The sequence below is a fragment of the Pyrus communis genome, chromosome 2 (assembly GCF_041283825.1).
Source record: "Pyrus communis isolate YQ-2024b chromosome 2, ASM4128382v1, whole genome shotgun sequence".
Lineage (NCBI taxonomy): Eukaryota > Viridiplantae > Streptophyta > Magnoliopsida > Rosales > Rosaceae > Pyrus > Pyrus communis.
Window position 1 is genome coordinate 28,493,373 of NC_142566.1, and position 20,031 is coordinate 28,513,403.

Consider the following 20,031-nt stretch of genomic DNA (forward strand, 5'->3'; position numbering starts at 1 on the left):
TAATAGTATGTTGCGGCTACCCAAGCTAAGTAAAAATGGTTGGAGAACCTATCCAGTTACAACTATAAAGCTATACAGTTATTCTCTAATTCAATACTCTTGATCACATTGTTTAAATGATAGATTGTTTCAAGTCTACTATCAAATGTGATACTTCTCTATAAGGTTATCTTGAATATGATTTGGAATATACTTCCTACGTCATATTCATATGTTTTGGCCAAAGACTCTTTAATCATATCTTAGAGTATTCCCCTTCCACCATGGAATGTTAGAGATCCCTTGTCATACATTCACATATCTACATGACTAGGTAGCTGGACCTCAACAATGTCGTGGATACCCTCAGTGGAATGCCTTTGACATAGTCAAATGTCAAGGACCTAACCACTAGTAAACTATGATCCATCAAGTCAAATGACTAATTTTCATTATTGTAACTTATGAGTTCTTACATGATATGTATTTTAGAGCTCGCTTTTGATCATTGTTCAGTGGACTCAACAACCTTTTGAGCACCTATGTATTTGCCTCAATGTCCAACATTAAATGACTTGAGATTAGTCATACTCCTGCTTGAGTTAACATTACACATACTAACCTAAGCAGATTGCCAATGCCTAATTGACAATTCTATGGCTAGGAACGTTTTAAGAATGAACATAAGAGAAAGGTCTTGTTGATCTAACTTACTTAGATCACTTATTTCTTAAGTTGATTACATTCCTTGGATTCTATTATTGATTGTACACATGATACTATAAATAGTGATTAGGAGGCCGAAGGAGTAAACCTCCCTCGGTGGCTTTATGGGTTAGGAGGTTGAATGAGTAAACTTCCCTCATTGGCTTTATGGGTTAGGAGGTCAAAAGAGTAAACTTCCTCTACAATGACGCCCTGGTTATCTCTTCCAATTGGCTCATGCCATAGTCAATAGAAGAATGGTGGACATTGGCAGTGTAGTCAACATTCTTCAAACTTAATGTACCACGACCAAGTTTAACTTGTGGTAAAAACTATTCAATTACCACAACCAAGTTTAACTCATGGTAGATAACATTAATGTATCACGGTCAAATTTTGAACCGTTATTAAAAGCGAATAATCTACAACGGACATTTAAATCCGTGATAGAATATCATAATTACCATGATATATGCTTGTAGTGGTTACTTCAAACTACCGCATCGTCTTTTGTGAATTCACCACACCTTTGGCCCGTAGTGGATGTTTTTATGTTCATAATTGAAAACATTTGGAAGAGGTGGGAGACTAAAAATTTAGAGGTCTGCCAAAATTTTGGCATAGCGCCCAAAATCTCAACTCCCTATTTTCAAAGAGAGCGCGTTAGCTCTCCCTCCTTTTCATTTCTCTCTCGCAGCTTCTCTGCTTTTCCTCTTCAGAAATTTCCAAACGCCTCCACCTCTGCATACCCAATCCGATTTGGGTTCGGATTCATATGGGAATTGGTATGATGCAGGTCTCGATGCGGGTATGGTGACGGTGTTTATGCTTACGAAGGTGATAAGGTGGAGCCATATGGAGCTCGCGGCACCGCACCTAAGTCGTCAAGTTCGACTTTGTTCGATGATTACGGGAGGTCGATCAGTGTCCCATCTGGGAAAACTACACCGGCAAGCTCGAACAAGATCGTCCGCGCAGTACCCAAGGCCGATACGCAAGAAGACGCGAAGAGTGGGGTGCAAAAGTTTCGGGTCAAGCTGTTGGCTGAAAGTGGAGGGCAGAGCGCTGTGGATGTCCTTTGCCAGGTATGAACAAGGAGATACTGTGTTCTATATAAGTAAAATTTTAACTTTAATTAGAAGCATATAACTTGTTAGTTTCTATTGTGTTTATTGTGATTGGATTTTCACATTGTTAATTTTCACTTGTGATTGTGTTGTTGTGGGAACAGATTAGTTCTGCTATGTCGTTCACTGTGATTTCAACAACTTAAGTTTGTAGCTTAGGTTACAACTGTAATTGGGAGCCTTGGCAGAAGAGATCATGTTTTCACATAACTGTTACTCTAAAGAAATGGCAAATAGGGACTCGATGCTACTTAGAATTAGAGCACTATGGCCTCTTAGTCTATGTTGGAATGGATTACCAAGGTAAGAGTTATAAAAACACCGCCTTGGACTCACCTATTTTTGAAATGCATATTATCATGCAGCTGTTTCTGGTATTCCTCGAGATGATCATCTTTATGTTGGTTTAAAGTATGGATAGTGTTTAGAATGCCATCCATTGCTCTTGTTTAGTTCCTTCCCCCTGCTTTCTTTCAAATCTTTCCTATTGATTTGTTAAGATTTGCCGATACTAAATTCTATATCATATTGGTTTGGATGATATTCGTATGCTTGATCCTGCTACCAGTCGGACGTTGAGAATATATCCCCTTGACAACGTTACAAGATGTGATGTAAGTTCATTTTACTTTAGCATCAAGTTCGTTAAGGAACTTTTAATTTATGTATTGAGGTAAAAGTAATTTGTATGTTTATTTTTCTTCTCATGCAGAAAACTGACTCATCTACCTTCGCCTTTTGGTCAAAGAGCTCTGTGGATATTGAGCCAAGGCGTATTAGATTGCAGTCAAATACTTACACTGCCAACACCTTTGGGATACAGTGACTGCTACAACTGTACAACAGGTTGGAAACTTGGGAATTCTGCCTTTCCCCTTGTCCTAAAAAAAATAATGGTCCCCCTTATTTATTGACAACATGTGATTAATTAGGGCCTAGGTGATGTTTTCCTTATTTCTGCTCCTGTTATTTGACATGTTGTCATGTAGTAAGTATAAACATTGATACTTGTTTTGAGATGTATGTGATGCTTTGGTTCTATGTGAAAATTACTGAAGGTGGGCTAGATTAATCATTTTGTGTTTCAGTTATATTTGTGTTCATTTTGAGTAGGGTGCTAAACTACAGGGATTGACTTATGTGTCTGAACTTTTAAACTCAGGCCTGTATTTCATATTGATCAAATAGGCATGAGTAGTGTGCTTACATGAGGGGTAGTGTTTTGTTGTGAAGGAACGCCATCTGATTTCTCTGTGCAAAAGGGCATGAATATAAAATGTATTCCTTCAATGCATAATCTCTAATGAACTCTCTATCATTCATTTTGCGAACTTACTGACATTTGTTATCAACGTTTGTTTGGCCCTCTTATTTTGAAAATAGAACTATGAGCTTACCGTGTGTTTATGCTGACATTATGATTGGATGGTTATGTCTTTATTAAATTATATGCTTTTATTGAAGATCTGAATGATGCATAATATGGTCATGTTTATGTCCACAAGACTGTTTAATCTTATCACAAAGATTTTGAATGTTGATTATTTTTAGTGATGTATTGTTCTTACCCCTTGTTACTCAGCTTAAGGAAATGGGTGGATGAATCAGGCCAACGGAATTGGTAAGGCCAAGCGAACAGTCTACAGAGAGAAAGAAAGGATTAACCGATTGGATGAACATTATAAAACCGGGAAATGTGGAGAAATATCATTGGGTAATATTAACTTGCCTTCCACTTTTGTTCATTTCAATAGAATGATATAAACGTGGTAGTGCTCTATATGTCTCCATGTACACCTTTCAATAGAGGATATGGTTGTTGCAGTTCTTTTGGGAAATAATAAAATAATCTTGTTCTACTCTTTCTTATTTTGTTACTGTTGTTTTTTAGGTCCCCGATGAGGCAGTTACAAAATGCACAGCCTATGGGTCAGATTTTGGGGCTTTATGTCCACAAAACTAATTTTGTTTAACTTGTCTCGATGTCTTCAACTGAAGAAATAGAATCAACAAATCCTGAGGTGAAAGTTCATCACATGATGTTTGGTCTTGATTGTTGGAAAGTTTGGGTAAATGTTGTCAGAGTAGAGAATATATCTTTGTACCGCCCTACAAGTGAATTTTGTGTCCTGGAGGATGCTATATCTAGTACAATTGCTTGGCCATCAAATTACGTCCGCGTTGGAGAGTAATTTTAGTTCGTACTTAATTAGACTAGAAAATGGTACTTTGGCACTACATGGATAGTACTTTATGACTTCTGTTGTTTATGTATTCATTAGGCACTACATGGATAGTACTTTATGACTTCCATTGTTTATATATTCATTTGGAAACTCAAGTATTTTTAAATTATGTTATAATATTATCAAGTATTTTTTATGTAGTTATTATATTTTAGTAAATATGCAATTTTGTACTAAAATATATAAATACAAATATATTTGTTAAATAGTTTTATTTTTTTTTAATTTTGGAAAATAATTTATAATGGGCATTAGCTGTGGTCAATTAGTAATCGACAACGGCCATAGCATGTGGTGTTAGATCTCAATCTATCACGGGTACAATCCGTGGTTATTTTGCATTTGACAACGGGCATAGCCCGTGGTAGAAGCTGAGACTTTTTGTCACATCTAGAATACTAGCGGGACATAATATTCATGGTGGATTGCAATTAATTACAGGCATTCACCGTGCAAGACGAGCTTTTTTCTTCTAATGAAGTAAAAAAATTAAGTATAAGGAGCTAAAGTCATATTTTAATTATCAAATACATATATTTAAATAATGCTATACATACAACCGAAAAGTGAAAATGGTATATCACAATTAAAAATGCATGTGTGGGTAGTTCTACTTTATATATATATATATATATATATTCGAGAAAGTGCATGTAGATGTTGTACAATAAAAAACAATATTTAAACTCTTTATTTGAATATATAAACACGCATTTATTCATAACATCAGCTCATCACGACTGAAATTGTGAAACACAATTACTTAATAGGTTTTATTACAAGTGGTCCTTGGAGCATATGATATAACCTTCTTAGTCTACATGACTACTTTATTCATTCTTGGATAGCGTGCTTGCTTCAAACCCTGCATACTCACCACAAAACCGAGACGAAATAAAATTTCAATTCATACTCTGAGGTTAATTATGATGAATTTTATTAACTAAAGGGAAAAAAAAAAATTATATAGATTGGTGTGTGTATATATATATACACACACACACGTGTGCGCACGCTTACTGGGTATAACGAATCTTGATTTTTCCGGCGTTGGGGTCAGCAATTGCAGCAAAGGCTTCTTGAAAGAGATCCATGGTTCCTCGGCATCCGGGAGGACAGTAATCCACAATTTTAACGACAACGCTATTCCCCTTGCAAGGCTGTGGCACACCTTGGTTGGTGGCTCCGATGCATGTCACACTGTAGCGTCTTCCACACGCAGCTCTGTTGCCCCAAATGGCATCGCTTGCTGCCGCTATCATCACTCCATCATTTTGGTATCCGTTGCACGAGGATGCTGCACGTCCACCAAACAATACATGCATAATTAAGGGCATGCATATATGTTGCCAGTTTTGGCATATAAAAATGAATATGAAATGATCTCCTAAGCACAATCAATAATAAACGAGTTGGGTTAGTGCCAAACTCGGTAACCCAAATTTTGACACGATCAACACGTTTACTAGTATTATATGCAGAACCTGATTCACTTCTCCAAATATTAGTATGCAATGTATGACATTTATGTAATTATGAAGCTAAATTTTTTAATGGTTTTTTTAAGGGTTCTTGATCAAGTTAAATGTGATTTTAGAATTAACATGAATAAGTAGATTTAGATAAATAAAAATAAAGATACAGAAAATTAGTCATAGGTTTACATGTCACAAGACAAGATATATGGGTAAGGTTAACCTAAACATCACAACATATTTACAAACGAGTTGAGTCCTTCGACACGAGTAGTTGAATAAGCCGGGTTAATTAACATTGATTATTTATTTACACGATTACAAAATGATATGACTACATATACACAAAAGGTAAATTATTCTTACCATCTATTTCTATCATCTCTCTAAATGTGATGGGATCTACATTTGTTAATGCGGCCTACCTCTATTAGAGTAATACAAATAGATTGTAAATGTAGCACTACTCAAAATTTGAACTCTTCTATACATACATATATCTATGTACCAAAATGTTTGTTGAGCATAAGATGTTTATGGTTCTAGACAGACTAGAATATAATTTTATCTTATTCTTAGACCCTAAAAATTGTACGTTATTTCAGATTGATCGGTTTAAAGATAAGAACGAGCTCCGAAGGCCAACTGGTACATACATAAGAATTAATACCAATAGGAGCATCGACATCGTAAGTTATGTACGAGCCACCAATTCTCCTCACCATGGCAAAACTAGCAGTGTACAGAACACCAATTTCTCAATGAGGAACTAATTTAGATTGTGATCATACATTGAAAATGGTAAAATATATACTTACGAACATAAGGAGGTGTATAATAAGTGGCTGTTCCCTCGTCTGCGTATGCTGCGAAGGGAAGGCATATAAACATAGCCACCACGGCCACCACAATGAGAACTCGCGTCTCCATTCCCATTTTGTCTCCTATAAAACAACTTGCTAGTATACTTTGTTTCCAGTGCAGTACTTTGTAGGGCAAAATTAAAGGCGTCTGATCTGGTTTCTGTGGGAAAAAACGCAAATGCTTTTCTCCATTTTATAGTGGAAACATGGAAAGTCAATCGTCATATGCATCAGTCAATCGATTCGATCGAGAATGTCGCTCATTTTCCTCGTTCCCATTGAAATAGGCCACGTCAAGGCCCTCTCTTCCTCCAAATTTCCAGAGAGAAAAAGTTGGCTGGCGGTGGGAAGGCGGTTGCCATCGAATTGGGTCGGGTGATGTGGTTTTGAATTTCATTTTTTGTTTTCTGTAGGAAAATAGTTGAAAAAAAATGTATCAAGGACATTCTAGGAATAATCGTGGGTGTAAAAAGAGTATTATGTGTTTTTAACTTTTTTATGATGGATGAGAATACGAGGTGGGTGAAAAGATAGCATTGAGGGGTGGGTGTAGTAGCACTCAAAATAAAACCCAAATTTGAAATAAACTGTCATGTAAACAAATAAATACTTATATATTTTCAAAAAGTTTATAATTGTGCCACAACACCCTAATTATGTTGATGAATTTAATTATTCACCATAATTATAACAAATAAGTGCTTTATTATTACAAAAGTATCTACTTTATACTTGTCTTACCATCATCTGTTTCATTTCTTATATTTGTTTGACAATCATTGTAGGTAAATTATTTTGCATGTATACATTAGGAATATTTTGTTGTTATTATATATGTGTGAAATAAATTACCTATATTTTTAAGTAGAATATAGGTAATTAATTAACTTTGAATCAATTGACTAAAAACATCCTTTTATTTTGTGGGTAAATAATTTTGCATATATTATTACATGTACTAGGCACATTTGTTATTATTATGTGCTGTTTGCAATCAATCAACATTCATTTATTTTGTAGGTAAATTACAAAAGTATCTACTTTATACTTGTCTTATCATCATTTGTTCCATTTCTTATATTTCTTTGACAATCATTGTAGGTAAATTATTTTGCATGTATACATTAGGCACATTTTGTTATTATTATATCTGTGTGAAATAAATTACCTATATTTTTAAGTAGAATATAGGTAATTAATTAACTTTGAATCAATTGACTAAAACATCCTTTTATTTTGTAGGTAAATTATTTTGCATGTATTATTACATATACTAGGCACATTTGTTATTATTATGTGTTGTTTGCAATCAATCAGCATTCATTTATTCTGTAGGTAAATTATTTTGCATGTATTATTACATATGTTAGGCACATTTTGATATTATTATATATATATATATATATATATGTATGCAAATAACTTAATTAACTTTTGAATCAAACAATATTTATTTATTCTGTAGGTAAATTATTTTGCACGTATTATTTTACCTAGAACTTATATTGTTATTTTATATATGTAAAACATTGGTAATTTTGAATAAAATAACATTTGTGTATTTGTGAAAAATACTAATTTACCTGTTACAATTATTTGAAAAGGAAAAATAATGCTCATTTTTACATAAATGTGAAAACAACTAAATAAGGAATCGAAACTCTAATATCATGTAATTTTTGTTATTAATATGCATTGAAATCATGACACTAAAATTTTTCTTTTCCAAATCTGCATAAACATTTCAAAACATTTAATTGTATGAAATAATATAAAACAAATGTAGATAACAGGTAATAGACCCAAAGTCAATGATATTAGGGGTAATTTAGACATCCAAAAATACCAATTTTTGCCAAGTCATACTTAATTATGGATATTTCTTAGTTGGAGCCTAGCCATTGGATTTTTTTAGAAAAATTTATAATTATGGATTTTAGTTAATGAAAATTGAATTCTAAGAGGTATACTCATATTTTCAGTTGATTGTTTGATACACCAAAATTGTAGTATGAAAGGTCTGCAAGGGCTCATAACATGAACAATGCTTGCATCTCCACACTACCTTTTCCACCCGCTTAACAACTAAACAATTTCAAATTTGATTGTTTTTTCTACACATACACACGATATTTAATAAACGATTATGAAAATAAATAGTATAATTATGAAATTTCTACCGTGTAAATATACATGTATCACAAGTAGGCAAATAAGGTGGTGCATCCATACGATGTACGCAAATATTATCTCCGTGACACTTCTCATATAAAAAAATTATAAACGGTAATTTTCCGCTTAATATTGTTATTTGTATCAAATTAATCAATTATATTTTTACTGTTGCACAGAGGTGAGATTCAACTAAAATTGGTTACGAATAAACACATATTTTTTCCTCTCAATACTCATTTAGTAACTATATATGTTTGCCCGTAGTTTAATATTCGTTTCAATTGAGGCATAGCAATTAAATAAGATAAATGAAGAAGAAATGTTTCACACAGGTGTTAACTGCTGGTTGCAACCATAAGTGGTGGAGAGTTTTTTTGTCAAACCACTGATTTTTGGGTTCAAACTTCTCTCCCTTTAAAGTCTAACTTAGTGTCGTAACATTAATTGTAGTAAAACTAAAAATAAAAAATAAACCATTAATTGCAAGCGGACCAAATTGGTGAATAATTTCTTTCTAATAATAATCTACTTTAAATTAATTTGAATGGTCAAGAGGAGACTCAAACTCAATATATAAGAAGAGTATTCCAACTTTTGGTGATGTGGCTACGTACCCTAACTTCTACTGTAATATAATAGCTAACACTGCATTGGACATAACTTGGCTGCTAAAAAAATCAGCAGCAGCTCTTGCTACTCACCAATAGTAGATGGACAAGTGTCCAATTTATGATTTAAAAATTAATTACTTAAACACGTGTCTATCTATGATTGGTGAGCAGCAGAAGCTCTGTTCCACTGCACTAGCATTGCGTGTGAATTTTATGACCAGAAGTTTGTCAGGATTATCCTCAATACAAGTGGACTTGTTGATTTGAACTATTCTTATCTTTATATATAAAGTCAATGGCCTAATAAATAGTGTTTTGTTGTGTCACAAGCTTCATTAAAAATAATTGGACAAAAATGTCTCTCAAACAAAAAATTTGAAAAGCAACCCAAAATAATGCGTCAAATGTGGTAGGAGTATTTTCGTCATTTTAACAGTGTTTTTTAATAATTAATTTTTTTGTGCAGTTTTTTTTTTAGTAATTGGTACCTCACAATAGGCTAGCAATAATATGATTTAATCAGTTGTTCATTAAATATTATTTTCTCTATTTTCAAACACGTTCAAAATATTTTAAGAGGTGTGTAATGCCGGTTATAAAAAAAGGTCTTTCGCACACAGATAATAATGTGACTAAATTAGTTGTCAAATGATTGTTTTTTTTTTTTTTGAACAAATGATATTATCTACACTAAGAGAGATAGGGGTGGGCTTAGCCTTACAATGGGCTAACAATAATGTGATTCAATCAATTGTTTACTAAATATTATTTTCTCTATTCTTAATATAAATTCAATAGAGATCAATTTTATTATGTGGATTCAGTTGCTTTAATTGGTTTATAAGGGGTTTCTTCTAGCATGATCTAAGATTATTCATTTACTTCAAATATTTGACTTTTCTTTTGTCAATTTACTCATGTAAATACATTTAAAATATGTAAGTCACACGTAGCACTCCGTAATTCAAAAAATATCTTCTGCATGAGCATATGCGCGTGCATAAATGCCAGTGGGTTATATAAAGCAGTTGCTACTGCTCGTACGTAGCGCACTGTTTGGAAACCGACGTGTTTGTTCAGTAAACAAAGCAACTTATCTTCATTAGACACAACCCAATTGAAATGGTACTTTGATATTATTTCCTCTTAAAAACTAACTTGGAGGATAACTTGAAAAATTAAATACAGTCTTTAAATCTCACCATGTATGCTATCTTCAGTTCTCCAACACTGATATTTTTTTTTTCTTTTAGGAGAAGAAAGACAATGAGATTTAAAAGAAAAAAAAACCTTGATCATCAACTCATTGTCTTTCTTCTCCTAAAAGAAAAAAAAAAAATATCAGTGTTGGAGAACTGAAGATAGCATACATGATGAGACTTAAAGATTGTATTTAATTTTTCAAGTTATCCTCCAAGTTAGTTTTTAAGAGGAAATAATATCAAAGTACCATTTCAATTGGGTTGTGTCTAATGAAGATAAGTTGCTTTGTTTACTGAACAAACACGTCGGTTTCCAAACAGTGCGCGTCTCTTCTTTACCAAAGGTAGGCCACCCTCTCTAGAATGTTAAATACAACTCATTAGTAAATGCTAACACCCAGATATCATTTAGGGAAATTTATTAATAATAGTGTATTAAATGTACTGAAATTTCTCTTATATATTATTATAATAACGAAAAAAATAGTTTATTCATCTTCATTAGTATGTGAAGTTCTATTTTCGAATATCTTGAATGATGAGTTCGATACTGAATTATTCTTTCATTTTATTTGTTAATAGAATTATAGTATTAGTGGGTTAGATAATTAGTAATTATTTGCCCACCCTTTAATTATATAATACCATTGTATAAAAAATATCTAAATAAATAAACACCGGAAAGCAAGACTGATTAGAGAGTCAAATTTGCATCACTCGGTCATTTACCTGGAATCCGCTTGCTACTTAGTTATATATTAAAGGAAAAATTAGTATCCGGTCTCTAGTTATTAATGCTCATTGACTAAAACCTTATTAGTTTTCAAATTTTGATCCAAGTTCCTAGCATTAAAGTAATAATGAATTTACATGTCAGTTACATAATTTTTTAAAATAAAAATTAATAATTAATTTAGAATTTTAATACTTACACATTTATTAAACGTCTAACTAATTTGCAATTCAAAACATTTCCAAAATAAATAAATAAAATTAGAATAAGTTTATACCCATTAGCTTTTTTAAAAAAATGTTTTCAATTTTTTAATCTTATATGTACTCATTCATGTAATTTTTTCAAAATTTTAATCTTAAAATGTACTCATTTTTAAATATTTTATATTTTAATATTTTTAATCCCACAAATTATGATTTTTTATTTAAAATCTCACTAATATAAACAACTATAAATTTCATTTTTCAATTTAAAAAATACAGTAACATACATAGAAATAAATTATCACCGTAATTTCAAGGACTTCAATTAAAAGTTGAAAACCAACAAGATTTCAGTCAAAAAATATTCATAGTTAGGAACCGCATTCAAAGTCTCCTTATATTAAACATCATTCAGCATGTGAGGGAGACTTTGATTTCTTTTGGTGTTCGTCCTTTATCTCCAAATCTGCTCACCACCACTGATTTTGTTTGCCCATTTGAATTTTCTAGGGAAGAAAAGGGCACTAGAGGGAGACTTGAGGTGACTGCTCTACAAGAGAACGCCATAGCTAAGCACATCCCATTAGAGATCCACCTTTTTCTGATTAATTAACTAGCAATACTGAAACTCATCTAAAAGTGATAGATTGGGTGATAAGCATCACCATCACTTAGTCTGTCCTTTCCTTTGGATCTATAGCGGGATGTCCTTATCTATGGCGTTTTCTACTAGAGCAGTCACCTCAAATCTCCCTCCAGTGCCCTTTTCTTCCCCAGAAAATGGGCAAACAAAACCAGTGTTTTCCTTTGGATCTATAGCGGGATGTCCTTAGCTATGGTGTTCTCTACTAGAGTAGTCACCTCAAGTCAAGTCTCCCTCCAGTGCCCTTTTCTTCCCTAGAAAATGGGCAAACAAAACCAGTGCCCTTTTCTTCCCTAGAAAATGGGCAAACAAAACCAGTGGTGGTGAGCAAATTTTGGAGATAAAGGACGAACACCAAAAGAAAACAAAGTCTCCCTCACATGCTGAATGATGTTTAATATATAATTAAGTAGCAAGTGGATTCCAGGTAAATGACTGAGTGATGCAAATTTGACTCTCTCATCAGTCTTCCTTGCCGGTGTTTATTTATTTAGATATTTTATATACAATGGTATTATATAATTAAAAGGTGAGACATAATTACCAACTATCTAACCTTCTAATGCTATAATTCTATTAAAAAATAAAATGAAAAAATAATTCGAACTTATCGTTCACGATATTCGAAACTGGAACTTCACATACTAATGAAGATGAATAAACTATGTTTTCGTTCTCTGTAATAATATATAGGGTAAAGTACAAAAAACTATCTCAACTATTGGCGTCACGACACTTTCATACCTCATCTTTTAAAATTGACAATGTCATATCTCATCTTACGAATTTGTTTCAATGTCATACCTTCCGTTAGCTTGGCCGTTTATTTCTCAGTTAAATGCTGATGTGTTTTGATCCGGGACCCATTTTTTATTAAAAAATTATTAAAAACTAAAAAAAATCATTTAATATTTTTTAAATATTAAAATAAAAAAAAAGTTATTTGAAAAAAAAAAAAAAAAAAAAAAAAATACCAACATCACAACATCAGTCGTCCCCTTCCCCCCTTCTTTCTCTTCTCCCATCTTCATCTTCTTCCCTCTTTCTGCAATTGCAACCCAGAAAAAAAGAAGAGAGAAAAAAAAAATCAATTTGTTTTCCCCGTTCTCCACCCCCTCTTCTACCCACACCCACTAAAAAAAATCATTTAATATTTTTTAAATATTAAAATAAAAAAAAAAGTTATTTGAAAAAAAAAAAAAAAAAAAAACCAACATCACAACATCAGTCGTCCCTTTCCCCCCTTCTTTCTCTTCCCTCATCTTCATCTTCTTCCCTCTTTCTGCAATTGCAACCCAGAAAAAAAGAAGAGATAAAAAAAAAAAATCAATTTGTTTTCCCCGTTCCCCACCCCCTCTTCTACCCACACCCACTCTCCGCACCCAACCTCTCCACCTTCGCACCCAACCTCACACCCATTACCTACAACCCATAAAAAAAAAAAAAAAAAAAACCAGATCCGAACAAACTGGGTTTTGTTTTTTTGTTTTTTTTTCTTTCTTCCTTCTCTCTTCTTCTTCTTGTTTTTCTTTTGCGTAGGGTGGGTGGGTTTTTTTGTTTGGGGGGGGGGGGGGAGAGTTTCCCTTTTTTTTGTTTTTTTGGTTTTTTCCTTCTTCTTCTTCTTCCTCCTTCGGGTTGGGTTGGGGTTGGTTTTTTTTTTTTTTTTTTCGCTTCCTTCTCTCTTCTTCTTCTTCTTTTCTTTTTTGCAGATGGGTTTTTTTTTTTTTTTTGGGGGGGGGGGGGAGAGTTTCCCTTTTTTTTGTTTTTTTTGTTTTTTCCTTCTTCTTCCTCCTTCGGGTTGGGTTGGGGTTGGTTTTTTTTTTTTTTTTCGCTTCCTTCTCTCTTCTTCTTCTTCTTTTCTTTTTTGCAGATGAGTTTTTTTTTTTTTTGGGGGGGGGGGGGGGAGAGGATGAGAGTTTCTCAATTTTTTTTTTTTTTTTTCCTTCTTCTTCTTCCTCCTCCTTCTTTTTGGGTTGCAGGGGGTTGGGTTTGTGGTGGGGGAGAGGGGACGAACTGGGTTTGGTTTGGGGTTTTTTTTTTTTTTTTTTTCCTCTTCTTCTTCCTCTTCTTCCTGGATTGCAGGAAGATGGTGAAGAGAGAGAGGAGGGAGGGACGAAAAGGAGAGGTTTATTTTTTATTTTTGTATGTACTTTTTTTTTATTATTTTACTATTTAAACAATATTAAATGATTTTTTTTGTTTTTAATAATATTTTATTAGTTTTTTAATAAAAAAAATGGGTCCCGGATCAAGCCACGTCATCATTTAACTGAAAAATAAACGGCCAAACTAACGGAAGCTATAACATTGACACAATTTCTAAAGATAAGGTATGACATTGTCAATTTTAAAAGATGAGGTATGAAAGTATCGTGACACCAATAGTTGAGGTAGTTTTTTGTACTTTATCCTAATATATAAGAGAAATTTCAGTACATTTAATAAACTATTATCAGTTAATTTCCTTACCTGGGAGTTTGCATTTACTAATGAATTGTATTTAATTTTCTAGAGAGGGTGGCCTACCTCCTTTTTTTTTTTTTTTTTTTTTTTTAAAGTACAATATATATTAAGCAACAAAGAATACGTACATATTGAGGATAGTGTGCTCAATGAGCCTCGATAAAAACCTTAACGGGGCTTTCAACCTAATCTAAAGAAAAGAACGTCCCACACAAACTAGAAACCTATCCTCACATGAACAATAACCAAACAAAATTACAAACCCTTCTCAACTAAAATGTCCTGTATCAAATCCGATGGCTCCTCGAACCACACCACCTCCTAAGGACTACTAAGGCCCATCCGAGCAAGTGGATGCGCTGCCGTGTTTCCTTCTCGCTGAACATGACTGACCATCGAGTTTGACAATCCTGCAAGAAAACACCGCAAATCGTTGACTATAGGCCCTAAGGGGGAAGAATCATCCCCTTGTCCCTTCAAAGCAGCCATCACCAAGCTAGCATCACCTTCAAAAATAATTTGACAAACCTCCGGCCAACAATGATGTACCAGCAACACCGCCTGACGTGCAGCCAAGAACTCCGTGTGAATTGCAGAGGCTGGTCTCGCAATGGGACCTGCACCGCTGCCATGAAGTCCCCCAAATGATTTCATATCACAATCCCGAATCCCTCCCCCTCCCCCCTCCCACCTGGCCCCCCAACCCCACACCACCCCCCCGGGGGCCGGGGACCATTCTGATTCCAAGCCCCATCAAAGTTACATTTGAGCCAACCCTCCCGAGGTTTGCGCCACTTCTGAATCTCTCGATTAACCTTCTGCCCACCAGTCTTATTCCACTTGTGAAACTTATGCATCCATCCCTCGGTTCTAATCACAATATCATGAGGTGGTAACAAAATGGGTTATTACAAAGATTTACCTTCAAGCAAAATTACATTTGATTTACAAGAGGAGATCTTTGAAAATGAGGTCTTAGCCGGCCATGATTCGTCGTTATCTTAAGAAGAATGGACGCACTGACATATTTCTTAAACAATAATGTGTGACTTTTAAGTGGACAATTTCACCTTTTGTTTTCATGTCAAACCAACTTGCCTCACATATATGGTTCCGCTGTTAAACGTATTTTCTTCCATTGGTTCTCAACAATGCTTTTAGGTTGCACCAGGGAAAATCTATTTAACGATGGGAATCATCTGAATCAGTTCTTGGATGATGATCCAACAATATCTCATTCATGATTTGGATAGTTATTAAGATAATGGGATAACCGAGTTGAGTTCATGAATTAAACGAGGTCGGGTTAATTACACTTTAACAGATACCTTTTTGACTTAATGAATCTATTAACAATTCCCGCTGCATGTGCTATATCAGCACGAATACACACCAAAGCATACATTAATCCTCCAACCAAATTAGCATATGGAATACCATCCATCTTTATCTTTTCTTCATTAGTTTTGGGACATTGTTGACTGCTCAACTTGAAGTGAGCACATAATGGAGCTCCTACAGGCTTAGTGTCTTTTGTTACTCCAAACTTTTGTAACAACTTCTCAAGATATTGCTTTTGAGACAAACACACCAAACCTTTTTGTCTATCCCTTGTGATCTTCATTCCCAATATTTTCTTAGCTTCACCGAGATCCTTCATTTCGAACTCCCTCCTCATTTGCTCCTTCAACCCTTCTATCTTTGAAATATTGCTTGAGGCTATGAGCATGTCATCCACATAGATTAACAAGTACACGAATGAACCATCTTTCAACTTCTTGTGGTAAACACAATGATCATAATGATTTCTTGTATAGTCTTGACCCTTCATAAACTTGTCAAATTTTAAATACCACTGCCTGGGCAACTGTTTTAAACCATTAAGAGATTTTCTGAGCTTACAAACTAATCTTTCTTTGCCCTTCACTTGATACCTCTCGAGTTGTCTCATATAAATCTCTTCATCCAAATTACCATGAAGTAATGCAGTCTTCACGTCTAGTTGTATCGATTCAAGGTTGATGCTTCAAACCATAAAGAGATTTTCTGAGCTTACAAACCAATCTTTCTTTGCCCTTCACTTGATACCCTTCAGATTGTCTCATATAAATCTCTTCATCCAAATTACCATGAAGGAATGTAGTCTTCACGTCTAGTTGTACAAATTCAAGGTTGAATTGTGCAATTAGGGCAATCAATATTCGAATGGAGAAGTGCTTAACCACATGAGAAAAAATCTCATTATAATATATTCCCTCTTTCTGAGCATATCCTCTAGCCACTAGCCTAGCTTTAAATCTTATCAAGCTCTTGTCATTCACTCCATCCTTCTTTGCATAAACCCATTTGCAGCCAATTGCTTTCCTTCCTCTAGGCAGCTCCACCAATTCCCAAGTCTTATTCTTGTGAAGGGAGAGCATTTCATCGTCCATTGCATCATGCCATTTACTCTCTTCTTCACTATTTACTGCTTCTTCAAAATTAGTGGGAATTTCGGCCTCCATTACTGGCAATGCATATACCATGCAGGCCATACAATCTTTACATCTCGCAGGTAAGGATGTCTCTTTTTCCCTTCCTTTTGGCTATGCAATCATCTTGTTTCTTTAATTCTTCTGATGGTGTTTCTTCTTCGTGATCACTCTCTTCATATTCAAGTTGATCACCTTGCCTTTCTTCTTCCACAGCTTCCTTACTTGGCTGTGAATTCACAATTACTTGTTCCCCAAACTCCACCATCTGAACATCTTCCTTCAATTTCATATGACTTTCATCGAATGTCACATCTCTACTTACTATAATCTTGTTCAACTCGGGACACCAAAGTCTGAAGCCTTTCTCACCACTATTAAGTCCCATAAAGACAACTTTCTTGGCTTATAGATCCAGTTTGTTTTCCTTCACATGAAAGTAGGCATTGCATCCAAACACTCGTAGCTTATTGTAGTCCCGAGCTGGTTCTCTAGACCACACTTCAATGGGTGTTATACCCTCCAATGCTGTCGATGGTAGTCGATTAAGCACATGACATGCATAGCTCAAAGCTTCTGCCCAAAATCTCTTTGGCAGCTTAGCTTGAGATAGCATGCAATGAACTTTCTCGAGCAAGGTCCTATTTAGTCTCTCTGCAATCCTATTCTGCTGTGGAGTATGTCTAACACTGAAATGCCGAGTAGCTAATCAAACATCTAATCTAACAAAATTTATCGTTTGACAAAAAAAAAGAAAAGAATAATGAATGTGGAACAAAATAATGAGATACAAAAAACGTAGAGAAATGGATCTGCCTAAAATCTACTTCGGTGGTATGACAAGAAATTAGAAAATCTCAATCACTGTGTGCCTCCTATGCGGCTATATAAAGACCATTTTCCCTCATTCAATTTCCCTTTAATCTCGGTTCTCGCAATCCGAATCAAAAACAAAGTTGCACAGAAAATAGCAAGAATCAGCATAACAAACACGTTGTTCCACCCCGTCGTGGAGATATACCCGGCCAAAAGCGGGCCAAGAGCTGCCCCAACAGAACCTGTTCCGTCTATGATTGCAGTTACAGTGGCTAATGCTCGGGAATTTCCTTTGATCGTGGTCTGCGTACCAAGATCAGCAGCAACGGCTGTTGTAATGAGTGAGTAAGGGCCATTCACCAGCAATCCCGAAAGAAACATCAAAACAATGTTGGCGACCATCGATAGGCTTCCATAAAGCCGGTAGAGTACAAGGGCTGGAACCGAAAGTAACAAAAACGCGATTGAGGTTACAGCTCTAGCTTCGATCATATCAGATATCAATCCTGCTAAAATTCCACCAAAGACTCCTCCAATATCAAATATGGCTGAAAGGTTCCCGGCAGTTTTGTGTGACAAATGCACGCCGGCAACAGCTGCAAGGTGAAACAAAACTCATAATGAATACAAGAAGATTAACGAAGGTGGTCGCTTAAAACTAAAGCATGAAACCCTACAATAATCACAAGACTACCCCAAGAATTCAATTGCAAAATCATGTATACAAATCTAAAAGGAGGAAGTACCTGTGTGCCTTATGTAAAAGGGCAACCAGTAAAGGAAAGTGTAAGACACAAGCTTTGAAAAGAAGAGGCAGAAAGCAAATGGCGCCACACCCGGTAACCTCCATGCCTCTAGAAACCCAACTGCAGCCAAAGAACCTATGTCTGCATCGGCATCTGCATTCTCTGTTCCAAAATCTGCAGTCTCTGATCCAAGAAGCCCTGCTTCCTCTGATTCAACTTTCCTCTCCAAATTCTCCACGCCATTAACTTCCACATTCATCTGAATCTCCTTCACCGGAGACTCAAACCCCAAGTCTTCTGGACACGCAGGAAGAAACAAAAACACTACAATCCCAACCAAAATCACCAAAACCCCGGGCACCACAAAGGACCAACCCCATCCGAATTCCAAGACCCCGGATGCCACAACCGACCCAATGATGTTTCCAACTGAGGTATGCGAGCTCCAGACCCCCATGATCAACCCCCTCTTCCCTTTCTCAAACCAGTTTCCCACTATAGCCACCACACAGGGCCACCCAATCGACTGAACCAATCCACAAAGAAGTTGAACCGCCATAAAGTACCCCAATACATGAACATCAAACCAATATCCTAACCCGAAAAATATCGTTAAAATGCCACTACACATCATCCCAAACACAAGAAACAACCTCAAATCAATCCGATCACCGACATGCCCTGCAAAGTACATTCCAATCGAATACGCGGAAAGAAACGCAAGATCAAGCTCTCCTAGCCGGTGGGTGCCCCGGGGACCATCAAAGGGAGCCCACCCCGTGTCGACAGAGCTCGAATTGGCCTGAACTGTGGGCCCAAGCACGCTCTTGACAATGCTTGGGGGCTTTCTGGAGGCATGGAAGGAAGCATAGGCGAGGAAGGTGATGATTAGGACTGAAATTTGGTGGAAAGCTAGAGTTTTGTGTGGGGGTTTGAGATTTGGTAAAAAATTGAGAGCTGGAGCTAGGGTTAGGGTTTCGGATCGCATTTTGTATCTGATCCCAAAATATTGCTCCACAGAAATGCTCAGATTATACAGTAACTATACTTATAAAAAAAAATGGTGGATCCATAAAGATGGAATCTTTAATGCACGGAAAATTCAGTGGCTGCAAAGAATGGAAAAATGTATAAAACCCCTAATTTTACCTGATTTTTCCGATCAAATCTCTGTTTGTGCAGAGGGGGAAATGGGGACGAAGCTAGGGTTAGGGTTTTGGGATTGCCTCTGTGAGATCCGGTATCGAAATTTGTAAAGAAATCTCTGTACAAAATCATAAAGAGTAAAATAATAAGGATTTCGGATTTGTGTTGAAATTTGAAGGAGGAAGGCCTGAGATTCAAAGATCGGGGCTTTCCTGGGGACGTCAGGTCTAAGAAAACCCCAAGTTTACCTAATAAATTATTAAATTAAATTTTGAATTAAAAAATTAAATGGAGTGAAAGAGAAAAGTCAAAATCGTGGAAATGGAAGATCTTGATGACAATGTCAGTACTCGAAGTTAGTCGCACATTATCATACGTAAACATAAAAACACGTAATAATACATAATTAGCTTAAAACGCATGA

At 35.3% G+C, this 20,031-nt stretch overlaps 2 protein-coding genes and 1 long non-coding RNA gene across 7 annotated transcripts; 1 reads left to right on the top strand and 2 right to left on the bottom strand.

Moving 5' to 3' along the window:
- The first annotated feature begins 754 nt into the window (after positions 1-754).
- LOC137746509 (uncharacterized) lies at positions 755-4,197 on the top strand. 4 transcript variants are annotated; one of them, XR_015960211.1, is made up of 4 exons: positions 755-2,425; positions 2,524-2,657; positions 3,394-3,525; positions 3,703-4,197. It is a non-coding gene; the product is annotated as an uncharacterized LOC137746509 (long non-coding RNA). The 4 variants fall into 4 exon arrangements; XR_015960213.1 differs by having other exon boundaries at positions 755-2,114; positions 2,380-2,425; positions 2,524-3,525; XR_015960212.1 differs by having other exon boundaries at positions 755-1,769; positions 1,916-2,425; positions 2,524-3,525.
- A 528-nt stretch (positions 4,198-4,725) lies between these two features.
- On the bottom strand, positions 4,726-6,565 carry LOC137748904 (EG45-like domain containing protein). Its single transcript, XM_068489097.2, has 3 exons — positions 6,351-6,565; positions 5,078-5,354; positions 4,726-4,922 (listed from the first exon to the last, which is right to left on the bottom strand). Exons 1-3 carry the CDS (start codon positions 6,466-6,468, stop codon positions 4,916-4,918), a joined length of 402 nt encoding a protein of 133 aa, XP_068345198.2. The 5' UTR covers positions 6,469-6,565; the 3' UTR covers positions 4,726-4,915.
- Positions 6,566-15,832: 9,267 nt separating this feature from the next.
- Positions 15,833-19,830, bottom strand: G3PP5 (Major facilitator superfamily protein). 2 transcript variants are annotated; one of them, XM_088690103.1, is made up of 3 exons: positions 18,462-19,830; positions 17,727-18,311; positions 15,833-17,588 (listed from the first exon to the last, which is right to left on the bottom strand). In XM_088690103.1, exons 1-2 carry the CDS (start codon positions 19,447-19,449, stop codon positions 17,761-17,763), a joined length of 1,539 nt encoding a protein of 512 aa, XP_088546229.1. In that variant the 5' UTR covers positions 19,450-19,830; the 3' UTR covers positions 15,833-17,588; positions 17,727-17,760. The 2 variants fall into 2 exon arrangements, with proteins under 2 accessions (XP_088546229.1, XP_068305573.2); XM_068449472.2 differs by lacking the exon at positions 15,833-17,588 and having other exon boundaries at positions 17,650-18,311; positions 18,462-19,587.
- Between the last annotated feature and the right edge of the window lie 201 nt (positions 19,831-20,031).

What these genes read in the sequence shown, in the direction of transcription:
- LOC137748904 (XM_068489097.2), bottom strand. Translation starts at nt 6,468, where the DNA reads ATGGGAATGGAGACGCGAGTTCTCATTGTGGTGGCCGTGGTGGCTATG. An exon ending in TTATACACCTCCTTATGTTC is followed by an intron (nt 5,355 to 6,350) that starts GTAAGTATATAT and finishes GTGGACGTGCAG; the next exon opens with CATCCTCGTGCAACGGATAC.
- G3PP5 (XM_088690103.1), bottom strand. Translation starts at nt 19,449, where the DNA reads ATGCGATCCGAAACCCTAACCCTAGCTCCAGCTCTCAATTTTTTACCA. An exon ending in CTTTTACATAAGGCACACAG is followed by an intron (nt 18,312 to 18,461) that starts GTACTTCCTCCT and finishes TTCACCTTGCAG; the next exon opens with CTGTTGCCGGCGTGCATTTG.